General features: G+C 43.2%; 2 protein-coding genes across 42 annotated transcripts in view; both read right to left on the bottom strand.

The window, feature by feature from the left end:
* Positions 1–211: 211 nt before the first annotated feature.
* filip1l (filamin A interacting protein 1-like) overlaps positions 212–20,000 on the bottom strand; it is a 44,780-nt gene continuing 24,991 nt past the window's right edge. For 27 of the 41 annotated variants that reach the window (XM_087271620.2, XM_087271617.1, XM_087271616.1 and 24 more), the window contains 2 exons: positions 5,285–8,072; positions 212–613 (listed from right to left, as the gene is read on the bottom strand). In XM_087271620.2, coding sequence (XP_087127746.1) covers positions 485–613; positions 5,285–8,072 — 2,917 coding nt within the window. In that variant the 3' untranslated portion in view covers positions 212–484. 41 annotated transcript variants of the gene reach the window in all.
* The window catches only part of LOC147841929 (uncharacterized), a 4,447-nt gene continuing 1,677 nt past the window's right edge, over positions 17,231–20,000 (bottom strand). The window contains exon 2 of the mRNA XM_087272941.2: positions 17,231–18,267. Coding sequence (XP_087129067.1) covers positions 17,236–18,267 — 1,032 coding nt within the window. The 3' untranslated portion in view covers positions 17,231–17,235. The remainder of the gene's footprint in view (positions 18,268–20,000) is intronic.

Here is a 20,000-nt window from a genome sequence, read left to right as displayed (position 1 = left end):
CTAAAGGGAGATATTCTGAAGAGTGCTGGAGAAACAGACTCTGACTTCTACAGTGTTTAGTTTTGTTTCTACACTGAACATCAGTGTCTGTGTCTCTAGCATTCTTCTGAATATCTCCCTCAGTGTGAGCGCAATACGAGCAGACTCTCAATCTGGGCCCTGAAACTGAGCTACAACTGATGCCAGTCCCAATAACAGCGTCAGGCGGATGTGCAGATATAAAAAGTCCATTTATTATTCATATCCAGACCTCAAACACCACCAACACTCAACATCTCACAGTCAGAGCAGCACGAAGAGCTGACACGAGGAGCCAACATCACAACATCACAACAGCACACACACACACACACACACACACACACAGAGAGAGCAGCGGTGAGGGGTCAGCAGGACACCTGCAGAGTCTCCACACTCACACACACACACGCACATACACACACACACACACACACACAACACGCACACACACTCTCTCTCTCTCTCAGGATTGGCTGGGCTGCTGGTGTTTGGACACAGATTTCCCAGAGTTCAGTGCGGCGCTGTTTGATCCTCTCACTTTGGGTTTGGGAATCCTGGTGGGTCCAGAATGCCGGAATGATTCCAGAGGCATCTGTGTGGAGAAACACACAACACCATCAACACAAGACACACACACACACACACACACACACACACACACACACAAACACACACACACACACACACTGAAAGATTATAATCCTGATGTTAAAACATTCTGTTAATAGGAATAAGTGTGTGTGTGTGTGTGTGTGTGTGTGTGTGTGTGTGTGTTTGTGTGTGTGTGTGTGTGTGTGTGTGTGTGTGTGTGTGTGTTGACACTTCACATAGACACAACACCATTTACAAAACGACCCTGATTAATAACACACACACAGACACATGTGGATGGAGCAGGGGGGTCCACACTGCTGTCCCGGTGGGCCGGTGTCCTGCATATTTTAGCTCCAACCCTAATCAAACACACCTGAGCAGCTGATCAAGCTCTTACAAGATACACTAGACACTTCCAGGCAGGTGTGTTGAAGCAAGCTGGAGCTCACCTCAGCAGCACTCCGGCCTGCAGGACTGAGTTCGGGCTGCTCTGCTGTATAGTGTGTGTGAGGCCAGTAGATGGCGCTGTGAGCTCGTCAGTCAACAGCTGAGCGTGTTCCTTATGTTGAGGTCACGTGTCTATTTTTTCATTTATGCGTGATTTTGAAGTGCATATGGCATCTGGGTCATTTCTCCAACAATATTTGATGTTGAAATATTTCACACGAGCGACTTTATTCTTATCTGTAGTTTGCAGTGATTTATTATCCCGGTTACTTCACTAAACTCATGAGCTCCACTGCCAGGACTGTTCATGTTATTTTACAGACTTATTTCCTATATAATGTTTTGTTATAAACGACTAAAATCCCAATACAAGTCACTTTATTAAACCGCAGTTAAACTTTCAACATCAAAACTCGACAGAGCAGAATAAAAGTCCCGTAATGCAGATCGATTACCGTAAACAAACGGAAAAACCGGAAGTACCGAACATCAGTCCTGACAGTATTCACAGTGCTCCACTATTGCAGTGTTTACACATATTCTGCTTCTGCTTCACTCAGTAATGACGGCGTTTTCTAAATCTCACACCTCAGTGATTTTCTGTCCCGCATATGTGATTGTTGTGTTTAACTGTTAAACACATGATGTTTAGATGAGTTATGGTGTAAGACTCTATTCCTCAACATTTACCAACAGGATTAAACCACGGATTAGCCCTTACATTCATTATGTAATTAATAAGCCATTATTAAAGTCACAGTAATGGTGTGTATGAGTGTGGCACTGGTCTATTTCAGGTAAAGGGTCAGTTCACACAACAACTACACACATTATCCACTGCTTACTGGACCAGCTCCAAAACTCTGAGTTTCTTTACTCTGTTGAACACAAGAAGATATTTTGAGGAATGTTGTAAACCTGTGACTTTCACACACACTGTGGAACTCAATGGTTACAGGCTTCTAACATTCTTCAAAATATCTTCTTTAGTGTTCAAGAGAGGAAGGAAACTCATAAAGGTTTAGATCAGGGGAGTCCAGACTCAGTCCTGGAGGGTCGGTGTGCTGCAAAGTTCAGTTCCAACCCCAATCAGACAAACCTGGACCAGCTAATCAAGCTCTTACCAGGCTTTCTGGAATCATCAGTGCAGGTGTGTTGAGGAGCTGGAGCTGAACTCTGCAGGACACCGGCCCCCAGGACTGAGTTTGGACACCCCTGCTCTAAATGCACATTTCTGTGTAACCTAAATGAGCCTTTGAGCCTGACCTCTGAATCCAGGTTTGAGTCTCTAAAGCTGCACCGGACACAGTCTGTTTATTCACAAGTTACAGTTTTATTTATAATGTAATGAGATTAGAATTTTAGAAATATGAAAAAATCGTTCTCTTTTAAATGCTCATTTATTATAATCCATCATAATAAAAAAAAAAAAAAAACAACAAAAAATTGGGAATCAGTTAAAACATGTTAAACTGCAGCCGATAGGCAAATAACCAACTGGCCAGCTTATTCAGAATTTCTCTATTTAAATAATAAAACCCAGGTGAAAAAGATTTACAACATATTTCAAATAGCTTAAAGTTAATGTTCAGTATATATAAAATAACAATTAATATGCTTGAAGTTGTTCCAAAATAACACATTTAATATCCACTCAGTGCAAATACATGAGCTCATATAGGGCCAATTCTGGGCTTTATCAGAAGAACAGCGGGTCTATCGAACCACCCGAACCCTCTGGCTACAGGCCTGTCTTCCCTGCGTTATAAACAGATATTAGTTGCTTTTAAAAAGTGAATCTGAAGTGAAGTGAGAGAAACGCTTTGAGTGTGTGTTTGAAACGCTTTGAGTGTGTGTTTGAAACGCTTTAAGTGTGTGTTTGAAACGCTTTGAGTGTGTGTTTGAAACGCTTTGAGTGTGTGTTTGGAACGCTTTGAGTGTGTGTTTGAAACGCTTTGAGTGTGTGTTTGAAACGCTTTGAGTGTGTGTTTGAAACGCTTTGAGTGTGTGTGTGCGCCAAGACAATCAGATCATCTGAAGCAGCTGTGGGTGAGATGATTCTTCAGTCTCATCATGTGTGTGTTTGTCTCTGGGTAACGATGTCATCAGACTGAATGAGTGTGTGATTCACTAATGGAGCTGATGAAGCATCGTCTCGCCTCGTGATCACAGCTGTTCACACACACACACACACACACACTCCAGCAGTGTGTTCAGCAGACAAGCAGAGGACACACTCCAGACACTACAAATTCCAGCCGGAATCAATTTTACGCTTGATTCAGTCCATGTACGTGTGTGTGTGTGTGTGTGTGTAAGAGCTGATTCATTCAGATAAATGTGTGTGTGTGTGTGTGTGTGTGTAAGAGCTGATTCATTCAGATAAATGTGTGTGTGTGTGTGTGTGTGTGTGTTTGACAGCTGTACACTGCTAAAATATACAATTTAGTCTTGACAGTATTTTCTAGAGTAAAAGAGTGGTTTTCAGAAATAAAGAGTAAAACTGAAGAGAGTTTCCCCCTAAACAAGCGCAATAATCTGCCAGTGTGTCAAACCAACATGTCAAACTGAGGGCCAGAGGGATTCTCCTCCTCCACTGGCTGATGATGACGCCTGATTTCAGGGAAACTCACTCAATATTCACTGAGATCAGCACAATACTGTTTACTAAACACTTCTTGGGTTAAGAATATTGCGATATTTAGACTACAGCACTGAAACGCAGTGTGTAAACTACAGAATACACAGCCTGATCTCACCAGAAAACACAAGTGTTTTACATTTCGCCAGTTTAGTGGCTGATTCGTATGAATTCGTCGAGTTCAGTCGTATGAAATTTTACGATTTTAAAAAGGAGGCGTGGCACCTAACCCCACCCCTAAACCCAACCATCATTGGGGGAAGAGCAAATCCTGCTAAAATGTACGAATTAGATCATATGAATATGTACAAATTAGCCACTAAATGTAAACGTTACGAATTGCTGTGAGATTGTGTTGGAATAGAAGTTTTCCAGAGTGTGTGAACTGCTGAAGGTGATGCTGTAGGTGTGCACACACTGCTGACGTGTTGTGTTGTGTTTCTCATGCAGCAGGCGAGCATGCAGATCTCCATCACATCACCACAGGGAATACCCAAACAATGATGATGATGATGATGATGATGATGATGGCAGTGTTTTAATGATGTTTCTAATTCTTCATACCTGATGAACACAAACTCAAACTCTTCTGCTCATTATATCAGCTGACTCGGCTCAATCCCCTGTCGCATGATCTTATTCAGGGTTAAATGTGTTCTGCATTCATAACCTCATGCAATAACACAGTCATGACCCTGTCTCAGAGTGTGTATGTAATGAGTTTAATGTTGAAGGGTTAGTTCACGCATGAATGTTAATTCTGTGATTAATTACTCTGCCTCGAGTTGCTTCAGCCCGCTGAGAGCTTCATTCATCTTCAGACACAAATGAAGATATCTCAGACGACATCATGGAGCTCTCTCATCCTCCAGAGACAGCAAGGGTCCAGAAAAACACTGCATGTGTCTTCAGTGTTCAGCTGTCACCATGCAAAGCTCAAACAACACACTAGTGTGCCCGCAGAAGCTGTGTTCCCTAATCTGATGCGGCAGGCAGCTTTTGGTTTGATTCCAGCTGAACACTGAAGAGATATGGGGTGTTTTGAAGATGCTCTGGACTTTTCGGCACCCTTGCTGCCTCTGGAGGATGAGGAGCTCCTGCATTTCAGCTAAAACATCTTCATTTGTGTCTGAAGATGAAGGAAGCTCTCAGGAGAATGACCCGAGGGATCAATAACAGAACGTACATGTCTAAGTGAACTAACCCCGAACATCTCCTTTTACTTCACTTTAACACAAAGCCAACACAAAACCTAGGTGGACAACGAGAAATAAACCAAAAGATGCAGTTGTACATCAATCAGTGAACTTTAATGATACAGTAAACAGTAAGTGCACTTAACCTCAAAGTGAAGTGAGTATGATCCTCATTACGTGTAGTTTCCTCAACTGTGTCGTCGTATTATCATGCACATAAACATCTCACGATTAATCAAACAGAACAGACTGGACTTGCAGTGGTTAGCCGCTAGAGGTCAGATGTGCGGGTCTGGAGGTGTGGACGGTGCAGGGGTGGACGCTGGGACACTACAGTCACTAACCAAACACTAGGCAGCTGGGGTCAGTCACAGAGGTTACTTACTGTAATTTGTGAGGGTCGAGAGATTGGACCGGATGTGGGTTTTATCACGATGCTGCTTGTGATTTTGTTGTTGCCTTTAGCCGGGGTGCCGTTGTTCAACACGGGGACCCGTGGCTCCGGCCCCAGGGAGTAATAGGGGCCGATGGGTTTGGCTGAGGGGGTCACAGCCTGAATGTAAGGGCTGCCTAAGTGGATGTGGATTTTATTGTCATCAGTGGTGATGACGTTTGGACCTGTGCTGTTGGACCTCTGTATCTGCCAGCTGTTCTGCCTCTCCGGACTGACCCGGAGCACCGTCTGGCCCCCCAGGAGCTCCGCTGGCTCAGAGCGGTCGGGGGATCCTGTGGTGACCGACACAATCTGAATGGGGGACAGGGCTCGGTCTGGGGTCAGCGGTCCACATGACTCTGAAGTTAGAGTTTGTGAATAGGCCGTCATGGTGAGCGGAGACAGGGAGCGGTCGGGAGTGCAGGGACTCTCAGGAGGAGGAGGAGAACCTTTGGGTTTACCAGAAGGAGAGATGGAGTTCTGGAGGATTGTGATTCTCTGTTTTGGGGGCGCACCGGTTGTCGGGATGACCGCGGTGCTGGTGTAGGACGGAGCATTCTCTGATGTAGGACTGGTGATCTCCAGAGTTGCAGTGTTGTGTCCGTGGTCAGGGGTGACTTTAATGTGCACGGGTTGCCCAGGACTGTGTGTGAGGACCACATCTCCCTGCTGAACATGATTTCCATTCTGTCTCTTGTTATTCACTGCATGGTGATTCTCTCTGGGCTTGAGGAACGGGCCTCGGACTCTCCTCATATTGTTGTTCAGATTGTTGACGCTGTTCATGAGCGACGGGGAGCATTTTGTGAGGTGGATCTCATTGTAGTTGGCCTCGTCTTCGGGATCGCTTTCTACGTACAGCTTGCCGTTGACTAGAGCACGTTCGAGTGGTGCGAGATTCTTGTAGTTTGGGGATAAACTGTCTGTTGGGTCTGTCTGAACCTCCTTTGTGGAGACGTGGAGATCTGAGAATCGTCTACCGTTCATGCCCGGTCGTAGGCTCTTGCTAAAGCGCCGGTATCGCTCGAGTTCCCGTGTAAGAGTCTCCATCTCTCGGGCCAGCTCTTTATTCCTGACCTCTTGCTGGGTGAGCTTTCTCTGCAGGGTGGTGTGGTCTGTTTTCAAGCGGCAGATGGATTCCTCTGTGCCCATGTACTCGTGGATCTTCTCTTTCAGGGCTTCGACCTCTCTGGTAAGATGACTGGATTTGGCCTCTTCCTCCTTCAGACGCTTGTACAGGATCTGCTCCTGGTTGGACTCCTCTTTCTCCGCCAGCTGGTACTTGGACAGCTCCTTCCTGGACGTCTCCAGTTCCTCCATCAGGGCTTTTGCTCTTTCCTGCTCATTGGAATATCTCTTTTCCAGGGATTCAAACTCATCCTCAGTCTTCAAAAGATCACCCTCCACCACTTTCATCTCCTTGAGCTTCCTCCTGAGACGTTCCACTTCCTGGGTCAGATCTTTCACTTTGTTGTCCTCCTGCTGGTAGCGGTATGGACCTGGACTCTTTGTGTGCTCTTCTTTGGATTTGTTCCTCAGTAACTCTCTTTCCACTGTTTCCAGTGACTGAAGTCTCTTTTTCATCATGCTTACTTTGGACTGAAGGTCGCTGCTTTTCTCTTCCTCCGTCTTCAGCTTGGCTTTGAGCTCATCTCTCTCTCGAGTGGCGACGCACATCTTCTCCTCCAGCTCGGCTTTTGAGCGCAGAGTTTTCTTGCTCTCCTCGATCAGTTTTTCGGTGACAGTGTTGACTTTGTCCTGCTCTGCCTGCAGTTTGCCAGTGCTGTTTTGCACCTTGTCCTCCATCATCTTTAACTTCTCTGCCATAGCCTTTCTCTCGTCCACCAGCATGACGGTCAGTGTCTTCAGTTTTGTCAGGTCCTCTTTGAGTGTCAGCTCCGTCTTCTCCAAGTGAACCTCGGTGGTCTCTAGCTCTTTGATTCTGACTCTCAGTACGTCCAGTTCGTTGGACATGTGTTTAGTCATGGTCCGCTCCTTCTCCAGGTTGCTCTTCAGAGAATTGCACTCCTGCTTGCTCTTTCTGAAGGCGTCCTCTAGCTTCTCCAGCTCCATGATTCTATGGTTCAGCTTGTCCACCTCTGCTTTTAGGCTGCAGCTCTGCTTGGCCTCCTTCTCCAGCTTTCGGTTGAGTTCTCTGCACATGTCCTCCATCTTGATCAGCTCCTCATCCTTGCCCTCCATCTCCAGAACCCGTTTCCGCAGCTCCTCCACCTCGGAGACCAGGCTGGAGTTTCCGCACTCCCCGCGGCTGATTTTATCCCGCAGCTCCTGGAGCTCCTCCTCGGCCCTGTGCAGGGTTTTGTTGGTTTCTTCCAGCTCGTCCAGCTGCCGGCTGAGGGACGAGAGCTTCTGCCGCAGCTGTCGGTTCTGGGCGTCTTCATTGGTCAGTTTGGCCGTCATGGCGTCCTGCTCCTGGTGGAAGTGGCAGGTCTGCTTGCGTAACTCTTCCTCCAGACGCAGCACTTTATTCTCCTCGTCCTGCAGTCGTGTTTGGGCAGAGTTCAGCTCCTCCTGAGCCTGTCCCGCAGAGTTCTGGAGCTCCTGGACCTTGGTGATCTGCTGGCTCAGCTGCTCCGTGAGGCGCTGCTGTTCGTCCACCACCAGCAGAGCAAAGGACTTTAACTTGGTCAACTCGTCCTTTAGATTTGTGACTTGCTTATTACTCTCCTCTTCCTTTCTCTCCTGGTATGTCTTCTCCTGATCAATGAGCTGTTTCAATCTAAAAACAGAGTAGAAAAATGGAAAGCTTGTTCAAATGAGTTGTGCAGACAGCATGATAAACATCTTCTAACTGTTGTGTCAACTGTCTAAGACTAAAGTGAGAGTTTTTGACTCTTCTAAAGTATAAAATGACCATAATAAGTGCAGATGTTTAAGAATCAGGCTAAGTGAACATACTTGTTTATCTGAAAACCAATGCTAAAGTCAATTATTCCCCAATGAAAGTGTGTGTTCTGTGTCAGAATATCTGTCTTTGTTTTCATCTGTGTAACTCCACCCACTGCTAGTTATCCAATTATAATTCAGCGCCCGGTGGAAATTTGACAATATTTGCACATTTGCATGGACGACATACTAGCATGGATACTTGTTTTGGCCTTCTCCTGATGCTGATGATGTCCTCAATCTGGCAACCTTTGAGTGTGCTAGTCAGAGGAGTCGGGAACATAAAAATCCAATAATTTGAAATTGGACTGCAGAATCTAGTTTGACCACTGGGTCAATCCTGCCTTCATGCCATATGAGGATCTATATATAAATGGAGGTATAATCGTAAGTCAAAGCCTGCAGGCTAAAAGTGGGGCAGTGACTGTTCCAAAGGTACAGAAGTAGGGGAAGTAATTGGGGTCATGGTGGCTGGCAGAGGTTTCCCCACTCCCAGAAACCATCATCAGTGTTTTGACTACAGGACACAGCTGCCAACCTGCCCTACAGAAGCACATTAGTGTGGAAATGGAAAAAGTTTCTTAATAAGGGGGTTCCTCTGTCTCCCCCCCACCCACCACACCAGCACCCTCCGTCAGTGGGTTTATATTTTAAGGAATTCCCCGTCCTCCATTACTGCCTGTGTAAACAAACCCTCTTTCAGAGACTCGCAACAGCGGTGGACAGGGATGAGGTCAGTGTGTGTGTGTGTGTGTGTGTGTGTGTGTGTGTGTGTGTGTGTGTGTGTGTGTGTGTGTGTCGCTCATACGTGGCTCCGGACAGTCATAGGTAATGGAAAATCAAATATAAAAGTACCAGAACACTGCCTGAAAGCAAAAGCCAGACTCTAGAGATGCGGGATCATGATCAGTGTGCAGCGCTCTACTGAACAGGAGATCACAGCATCGCTTTACAGAAAGCAAATGCTGGAATTATCTGTGGCGTTCCTCGTTCATCTGCCACTTCAACAGCCTTTAAACCATGGTGGATCAGCTTTAACAGAAAGGCAAGAGCTGAACTGTGTCAGACTCATTCTCTGCCTTCACTGAGCCAAGAACATGATGTGTGAGATGACGATAGCGAACACTCCCTATACACAAACCTCTTACTGTTAATGGCATGGTAAACTTAGCCAATCACTTCTCAGATTAAAGCCAGAGCAGTTTACAGCACGGTAGCTGAAGACAGTTTACAGTATGCTGGAGTCCTCCTAGAAGACTTCACAGCCTGCAGATGTGTGGTAAAGCAGTGGATGTGTGTGGTGGGCAGCACTAATGTGCAAGCAGAGCCGCAGAAGACAAAGCCCTGTGGAAAGTTACTAAAGGCACAGTAGTGTCTCTGCCGTTTTTCATCACTGAAGGGCATAACTTTACTATGGAGTCAAAAAATGATCATTAAGACACAGCCCATGGGGTACCTTTATTATTTTTCATATCAGTCATAAAAACACATTTTGTTTCTGTCGCTGCATTGTTACATTCAACGCTTTTATTACCAACTCTATTATTATCAACTACCGTCAACTCTGTTATCAACTCCATTATCGTTCACTGTCAACTCTATTATCATTAATTCTGTTAGTCAGCGCTATTATTATCAAGTTTTTTATCGTCAGATGTTATCGTCAACTCTGTTGCTATCAACTTTCTAATCAACTCTATTAACATCAATTGTTTTCGTCAACTCTGTTACCAACTCTATTATTGTCAACTCCGTTTTCATCAACTCTATTATTATCAATTTCGTTAGTCAAAGCTATTGTGATCAATGCTATTGATGTCAACTTTTTTATGGTCAACTGTCAACTCTGTTACCTTCAACTCTGTTATTATCAACACTGTTATTATGAACTCTGTTTTCGTCAACTCTGTTATCATCAAGTCTGTTTTCGTCAACTATATTATTTTCAACTTTTAGTTATTATCAACTCTATTAACTCTCATTTTTAACCCTATTATTGTCAACTTTGTTATTATCAACTCTAATATTATCAATTCTGTTAGTCAACACTATTATTATCAACTCAGTTACCGTCAACTCTGTTATCGTTGACTCTATAATAGTGAACTGTTTTCTTCAACTGTATCATCGTCAACTTTGTTATCATCAAGTCTGTTATTATCCATTCTATTAGTTAACATTATTATTATCAACTGTATTATCGTCAACTCTATTATGATCAACTGTTATTGTCTACTCTATGATCGCCAACTGTATCATTATCAGTTCTGTTAATTAACTCTATTATTATCAACTTTGTTATCGTCAACTCTATTATCGTCAACTATACTATTATTAGTTCTGGTAAATAACAATATTATTATCAATTCTGTTAGTCAACACTATTATCAACTTATCCCCAATGCTGTTTTCAACTCTGTAATCGTCAACTCTGTTATAGTCAACTCTGTTATAGTCAACTCTGTTATAGTCAACTGTTATTGTCAATTTTGTTAGACAACTCTATTATCGTCAACTCTATTATAGTCAACTGTATTATTATCAGTTCTCTTAATTAACTATTATCAACTCTATTATCTCCAACTCTATAATTGTCCAATCTGTAATCATCTATTCTGTTAGTCAACTTTATTATTATCAACTTTATTATCAACTCCGTGATCAACTATTTTTCATTAACTGTTTTTGTCAACTCTTTTACTGTCAACTCTATTATCAATTCTGTTAGTCAATGCTAATATTGTCAAGTTTATAATTGTCAATTGTTTTCGTCAACTCTGTTACCAACTCTATTATTGTCAACTCCGTTTTCCTCAACTGTTATCACCAACTCTATTATCAATTTTGTAAGTCAAAGCTATAATTATCAATGCTATTCATGTCAACTCTATTATCGTCAACTGTTTGTCAACTCTGTTACCTTCAACTATATTATTATCAATACTGTAAGTCAACGCTATTATTATCAACTTGGTAATTTTCGACTCAATTGTTTTCAACACTATTATTATCAACTCTGATATCATCAATACTGTTAGTCAACACTATTATCAACTGGGTTATCATCAAGTCTGTTATTATCAACTTTGTTAGTCGACTCTATTATCAACACTATTATCGTCAACGCTATTATTATCAGTTCTGTTAATTAACTATGTTATTATCAACTCTGTTATCATCACATCACATTTACATATTTTGAATAATTTTACATAAGCACTGGCTACAGTTTACTGTAAATGACACATTCGCTGGGTATCGAGGTGCAGCTGGAGGAATATGAATGTCAATGTCTGCAGCGTTCCCTCAGGTGTGTGATGATCAGTGTGATGAGCAGCAGCTGTGGGGGTAAATGAAGGGTCTGCTGTGAGCATGTAAACACTCCTGTTCCTAATACTCTCATTTCTTCAACTGTATACCCACACACACACACACACACACACAGTGCTGTGATGCATCTAAACATGAAAGCGTGTGCATGTGTCTAACAGTGATCCTCGATTCAGCAGAAGCGCTGCTGCCCGATCCGTTTGGATCTGCTCTCGACAGGCCAGATTTCACAGAGGAAACGAGGAAAAACTGATGCCATGGAAAAAGGCTTTACTGTGGACTCGGGGAAGCCTGCGAGAAGGGTTTACATGTTGTCATGAATAAGGGTGTGTGAAATCTCAAGACGACCTGAGAGAACATCAACAACTTCAAGACTCTGAATATCTTCAACATTACGCAGATGTTAGTGTGACGGCGGCGTTTATAACATGCTGTTAGCAGATCCTGAACACTCGCAGCTCTCAGCTCCGTCTGCAGCTCCACCAGACGCCTCTAATAAGCATGTTCAGGGCATTCTTCAGCTTTGCTTCACTCATCTTAAAGGAACAGCTCTCTTTCTTTTCAGCTTAGTCCCTTTATTAATCTGGGGTCGCCACAGATGAATGGACCGACAACTATTCCAGCATATGTTTTACACAGCGGATGCCCTACCAGCTGCAACCCTGTACTGGAAAACACCCATACACACTCATTCTCTCACACACACACACACACACACACACACACACACATACACTATGGCCAGTTTAATTGATCAGTTCCCCGACAGTGCTACCCACTCCGCCACCGTGACACAACTTAAGTGAACAGTTCATCAAAAACTAAATGAAAAGCTCATCGATTTAACTCACAGAGGGTCTTTCAGTTCAGTTTAACTCGATTCAAGTTTGAGTTGAATTCAAACAGATGTTTCCTCAATAATTATTGTTTCAAAGCAGCTTTACAAAAGAACCAGAAGAAGATATTTAGAGGAATGTTGGAAACCAGTAACATCCATGGTAAGGAGAAAAACACTGCGTGAAGGGTTTCTACAGGTCAAATATAAGAGCTTTATGAATAAGATTTCAGACCAAACGCTGAGCACTTCTGTCTAATGGCCCAGTTAAAACATTAAAACCATTAAAACAAATATTATTACTGCAAGCAAGATCATTGACCCTAAATAGAGTTAATAAATAAACGTCTGTCAACACTTTTATTGTGACAGAATGATAGTGATGGGGTGTGTGTTGGTCTGTTTGTGGATAGCTTTACATGGACAGAGGCAAATTAAGACCTGTTTAAAATGATTTAAGGCTTACAACACAATATTTCAGTGGATTTAAGACTTTACATGGAAAATTTTGAAAGACTGTTTAAGACCCTGTGGATACCCTGATGTAGGTCAATAGTTATCAGTCTATAGCAGGGCTGGTATAGTGGAACACTTATAGTATGTTTTATTTCAATATTAAATGTTGAGATTGGCTGTAAAGCGTTCAGTTTGAGTTTGTTTCTCTGGTGTTTCTGTTCGCTGTAGTGTAGTTTGTCTCGTGTGGACTCTTCTCAGCTCAGTTTTAGTGCTTCTAGTTGATCAGAGTGAGTGCAGCAGAGTTTAGTGAAAGGTTATCATAGTTTGGGATTTTTCATTAGTTTTAGTTTCTATTTTGTTTTGACTTAATTAGTTTTAGAGGCAGATTTACTAGTGTTTATTAGTTTCTATATTTTGAAATGTCTTAGTTTTAGTTTCGTTTTTATTAGTTTCAGTTTTAGTTTGTTTTCTAAATGAGGATATTTGTTAGGTGCAAAATTAAAAATCAACAGGATAAATATTGCATAATAAAAACTCAGCCATACATTTTTTAAAACCTCTGTTTAGAGAACACATGAACACAATCATCTACCACAACCATCGACCCATCCTCAAACTCAGATCCAGCAGCCCACAGGACAGCAGCCTTCAGTACAGTATGAGTGCAGGGCTGCTCTGAGGTCAGACACACAGTAGTGATGGGAAAGTCAGATGTTTAACGCGGATGTTCGGACTCAACATTCTGTAGTCAGCAATAGTCATTTCAGTCAGCATGATCTGAAAATGTCTTACAGTGAAGTTCTGCAGCACAACTGAAGCATGATTCACTTATCTAAACTCCATTACGGCTGTCTGTCATGAAATAAACGTACATTTTCACCAGATCCTCTCAGTAATCCTCGGTTTACCCGCACTGCAGTTGTTCCAGTTCAGTTCAGTCACAGAGGGCTGTACTGAGTGTGTTTGGTTCACTGAATCCCGCATGCGCAGTATTATCTGTTCACCGCTGCTCAGAGTAGCGTTACTGCTCTAATAACTGAGTGAGAGTATATACCGGATTATTCAGACTCAGAGGGGGTATTAGGCTGGTTCGTTTGCGATCACGATACAGAAATAACCCATTATTGGGCACAAATGTGTTAAAGTAATAGTTTAAAGTGTCTGTATTTAATGCCGTCACCGTGCTGCTGTCTCGATCTGGCCAATGGCAGCAGCAGCAGCAGGAGGAGGAGGAGGAGGAGGAGGAGGACAGACTCTGAGGTGCTGCACGGGTCAAACACCTGCAGCGCGGATTATATTCACTTCTACACAGCTCACAGTCACATTATGCAATGAATACATTCACAAATATGAAAACGAATGAGGATTCTGCTCTAATTTTAGTCAGCTTCAGTTAGTTTTGCATGAACACAATACAGTTTGAGTTAGTTCTAGCTTTTTAAAAAACTCTCGTTTTTATTTTTATTTCAGTGAATCACAATTATTTTACATTTTAGTTTTCATTTTTTCATTTGTTTTCATTCACTATAATAACCTTGGTTTAGTGTTCACACAGGCTGCTTTACTCTTCTGTGAGTAACATACTTATAATTTAGATAAAATATTGTCATGCAGACCAAAATAAAACAACAGAGCCTGAACACAACTGCAGCGCAAACAAGAGACAAACGAGAGACAAACGAGAGACAAACGAGAGACAAACGAGAGACTAACGAGAGACAAACGAGAGACAAACGAGAGATAAACGAGAGACTAACGAGAGACAAACGAGAGACAAACGAGAGACAAACGAGAGACAAACGAGAGATAAACGAGAGACTAACGAGAGACAAACGAGAGACAAACGAGAGACAAACGAGAGACAAACGAGAGACAAACAAGAGACAAACGAGAGACTAACGAGAGACACCAAGAGACAAACGAGAGACACCAAGAGACAAACGAGAGACAAACGAGAGACACCAAGAGACAAACGAGAGACAAACGAGAGACAAACAAGAGACAAACGAGAGACAAACGTGAGACAAACGAGAGACACCAAGAGACAAACGAGAGACACCAAGAGACAAACGAGAGACTAACGAGAGACACCAAGAGACAAACGAGAGACAAACGAGAGACAAACCGAGAGACAAACGAGAGACAAACGAGAGACAAACGAGAGACAAACGAGAGACAAACCGAGAGACAAACGAGAGACAAACGAGAGACAAACGAGAGACAAACCGAGAGACAAACGAGAGACAAACCGAGAGACAAACGAGAGACAAACGAGAGACAAACGAGAGACAAACCGAGAGACAAACGAGAGACAAACCGAGAGACAAACGAGAGACAAACGAGAGACAAACGAGAGACAAACGAGAGACAAACCGAGAGACAAACGAGAGACAAACGAGAGACAAACGAGAGACAAACGAGAGACAAACCGAGAGACAAACGAGAGACAAACGAGAGACAAACGAGAGACAAACGAGAGACAAACGAGAGACAAACGAAAGACAAACGAGAGACAAACGAGAGACTAACGAGAGACAAACGAGAGACAAACGAGAGACAAACGAGAGACAAACGAGAGACAAACCGAGAGACAAACGAGAGACAAACGAGAGACAAACGAGAGACAAACGAGAGACAAATGAAAGACAAACGAGAGACAAACAAGAGACAAACGAGAGACAAACGAGAGACAAACGAGAGACAAACGAGAGACAAACGAGAGACAAACGAGAGACAAATGAAAGACAAACGAGAGACAAACGAGAGACAAACGAGAGACAAACGAGAGACAAACGAGAGACAAATGAAAGACAAACGAGAGACAAACAAGAGACAAACGAGAGACAAACGAGAGACAAACGAGAGACAAACGAGAGACAAACGAGAGACAAATGAAAGACAAACGAGAGACAAACGAGAGACAAACCGAGAGACAAACGAGAGACAAACGAGAGACAAACGAGAGACAAACGAGAGACAAATGAAAGACAAACGAGAGACAAACAAGAGACTAACGAGAGACAAACGAGAGACAAACGAGAGACAAACGAGAGACAAACGAGAGACAAACGAGAGACAAATGAAAGACAAACGAGAGACAAACGAGAGACAAACGAGAGACAAACGAGAGACAAACGAGAGACAAATGAAAGACAAACGAGAGACAAACAAGAGACTAACGAGAGACAAACGAGAGACAAACGAGAGACAAACGAGAGACAAACGAGAGACAAATGAAAGACAAACGAGAGACAAACGAGAGACAAACGAGAGACAAATGAAAGACAAACGAGAGACAAACGAGAGACAAACGAGAGACAAATGAAAGACAAACGAGAGACAAACGAGAGACAAACGAGAGACAAACGAGAGACAAACGAGAGACAAACGAGAGACAAACAAGAGACAAACGAGAGACTAACGAGAGACACCAAGAGACAAACGTGAGACAAACGAGAGACACCAAGAGACAAACGAGAGACACCAAGAGACAAACGAGAGACAAACGAGAGACAAACAAGAGACAAACGAGAGACAAACGTGAGACAAACGAGAGACACCAAGAGACAAACGAGAGACACCAAGAGACAAACGAGAGACTAACGAGAGACACCAAGAGACAAACGAGAGACAAACGAGAGACAAACCGAGAGACAAACGAGAGACAAACGAGAGACAAACGAGAGACAAACCGAGAGACAAACGAGAGACAAACGAGAGACAAACGTGAGACAAACGAGAGACAAACCGAGAGACAAACGAGAGACAAACGAGAGACAAACGAGAGACAAACCGAGAGACAAACGAGAGACAAACCGAGAGACAAACGAGAGACAAACGAGAGACAAACGAGAGACAAACGAGAGACAAACGAGAGACAAACCGAGAGACAAACGAGAGACAAACGAGAGACAAACGAGAGACAAACGAGAGAGAAACCGAGAGACAAACGAGAGACAAACGAGAGACAAATGAAAGACAAACGAGAGACAAACAAGAGACTAACGAGAGACAAACGAGAGACAAACGAGAGACAAACGAGAGACAAACGAGAGACAAACGAGAGACAAACGAGAGACAAATGAAAGACAAACGAGAGACAAACGAGAGACAAACGAGAGACAAACGAGAGACAAACGAGAGACAAATGAAAGACAAACGAGAGACAAACAAGAGACTAACGAGAGACAAACGAGAGACAAACGAGAGACAAACGAGAGACAAACGAGAGACAAATGAAAGACAAACGAGAGACAAACGAGAGACAAACGAGAGACAAATGAAAGACAAACGAGAGACAAACGAGAGACAAACGAGAGACAAACGAGAGACAAACGAGAGACAAACGAAAGACAAACGAGAGACAAACGAGAGACTAACGAGAGACAAACGAGAGACAAACGAGAGACAAACGAGAGACAAACGAGAGACAAATGAAAGACAAACGAGAGACAAACGAGAGACTAACGAGAGACAAACGAGAGACAAACGAGAGACAAACGAGAGACAAACGAGAGACAAACGAGAGACAAACGAGAGACAAACGAGAGACAAACCGAGAGACAAACGAGAGACAAACGAGAGACAAACGAGAGACAAACCGAGAGACAAACGAGAGACAAACCGAGAGACAAACGAGAGACAAACGAGAGACAAACGAGAGACAAACCGAGAGACAAACGAGAGACAAACCGAGAGACAAACGAGAGACAAACGAGAGACAAACGAGAGACAAACGAGAGACAAACCGAGAGACAAACGAGAGACAAACGAGAGACAAACGAGAGACAAACGAGAGACAAACCGAGAGACAAACGAGAGACAAACGAGAGACAAACGAGAGACAAACGAGAGACAAACGAGAGACAAACGAAAGACAAACGAGAGACAAACGAGAGACTAACGAGAGACAAACGAGAGACAAACGAGAGACAAACGAGAGACAAACGAGAGACAAACCGAGAGACAAACGAGAGACAAACGAGAGACAAACGAGAGACAAACGAGAGACAAATGAAAGACAAACGAGAGACAAACAAGAGACTAACGAGAGACAAACGAGAGACAAACGAGAGACAAACGAGAGACAAACGAGAGACAAACGAGAGACAAACGAGAGACAAACGAGAGACAAATGAAAGACAAACGAGAGACAAACGAGAGACAAACGAGAGACAAACGAGAGACAAACGAGAGACAAATGAAAGACAAACGAGAGACAAACAAGAGACAAACGAGAGACAAACGAGAGACAAACGAGAGACAAACGAGAGACAAACGAGAGACAAATGAAAGACAAACGAGAGACAAACGAGAGACAAACCGAGAGACAAACGAGAGACAAACGAGAGACAAACGAGAGACAAACGAGAGACAAATGAAAGACAAACGAGAGACAAACAAGAGACTAACGAGAGACAAACGAGAGACAAACGAGAGACAAACGAGAGACAAACGAGAGACAAACGAGAGACAAACGAGAGACAAACGAGAGACAAATGAAAGACAAACGAGAGACAAACGAGAGACAAACGAGAGACAAACGAGAGACAAACGAGAGACAAATGAAAGACAAACGAGAGACAAACAAGAGACTAACGAGAGACAAACGAGAGACAAACGAGAGACAAACGAGAGACAAACGAGAGACAAATGAAAGACAAACGAGAGACAAACGAGAGACAAACGAGAGACAAATGAAAGACAAACGAGAGACAAACGAGAGACAAACGAGAGACAAATGAAAGACAAACGAGAGACAAACGAGAGACAAACGAGAGACAAACGAGAGACAAACGAGAGACAAACAAGAGACAAACGAGAGACTAACGAGAGACACCAAGAGACAAACGTGAGACAAACGAGAGACACCAAGAGACAAACGAGAGACACCAAGAGACAAACGAGAGACAAACGAGAGACAAACAAGAGACAAACGAGAGACAAACGTGAGACAAACGAGAGACACCAAGAGACAAACGAGAGACACCAAGAGACAAACGAGAGACTAACGAGAGACACCAAGAGACAAACGAGAGACAAACGAGAGACAAACCGAGAGACAAACGAGAGACAAACGAGAGACAAACGAGAGACAAACCGAGAGACAAACGAGAGACAAACGAGAGACAAACCGAGAGACAAACGAGAGACAAACCGAGAGACAAACGAGAGACAAACGAGAGACAAACGAGAGACAAACCGAGAGACAAACGAGAGACAAACCGAGAGACAAACGAGAGACAAACGAGAGACAAACGAGAGACAAACGAGAGACAAACGAGAGACAAACCGAGAGACAAACGAGAGACAAACGAGAGACAAACGAGAGACAAACGAGAGAGAAACCGAGAGACAAACGAGAGACAAACGAGAGACAAATGAAAGACAAACGAGAGACAAACAAGAGACTAACGAGAGACAAACGAGAGACAAACGAGAGACAAACGAGAGACAAACGAGAGACAAACGAGAGACAAACGAGAGACAAACGAGAGACAAACGAGAGACAAACGAGAGACAAACGAGAGACAAACGAGAGACAAACGAGAGACAAATGAAAGACAAACGAGAGACAAACAAGAGACTAACGAGAGACAAACGAGAGACAAACGAGAGACAAACGAGAGACAAACGAGAGACAAATGAAAGACAAACGAGAGACAAACGAGAGACAAATGAAAGACAAACGAGAGACAAACGAGAGACAAATGAAAGACAAACGAGAGACAAACGAGAGACAAACGAGAGACAAACGAGAGACAAACGAGAGACAAACGAGAGACTAACGAGAGACAAACGAGAGACAAACGAGAGACAAACGAGAGACAAACGAGAGACAAACGAGAGACAAATGAAAGACAAACGAGAGACAAACGAGAGACAAACGAGAGACAAACGAGAGACAAATGAAAGACAAACGAGAGACAAACGAGAGACAAACGAGAGACAAACGAGAGACAAACGAGAGACAAATGAAAGACAAACGAGAGACAAACGAGAGACAAACGAGAGACAAATGAGAGACAAACGAGAGACAAACGAGAGACAAACGAGAGACAAACGAGAGACAAACGAGAGACAAACGAGAGACAAATGAAAGACAAACGAGAGACAAACGAGAGACAAACGAGAGACAAA

This window comes from Danio rerio, chromosome 11 (assembly GCF_052040795.2).
Source record: "Danio rerio strain M-AB ecotype USA chromosome 11, GRCz13ab, whole genome shotgun sequence".
Lineage (NCBI taxonomy): Eukaryota > Metazoa > Chordata > Actinopteri > Cypriniformes > Danionidae > Danio > Danio rerio.
The sequence above is the reverse complement of the archived record's forward strand: the minus strand, read 5'-3'. Positions and strand labels throughout refer to the sequence as shown.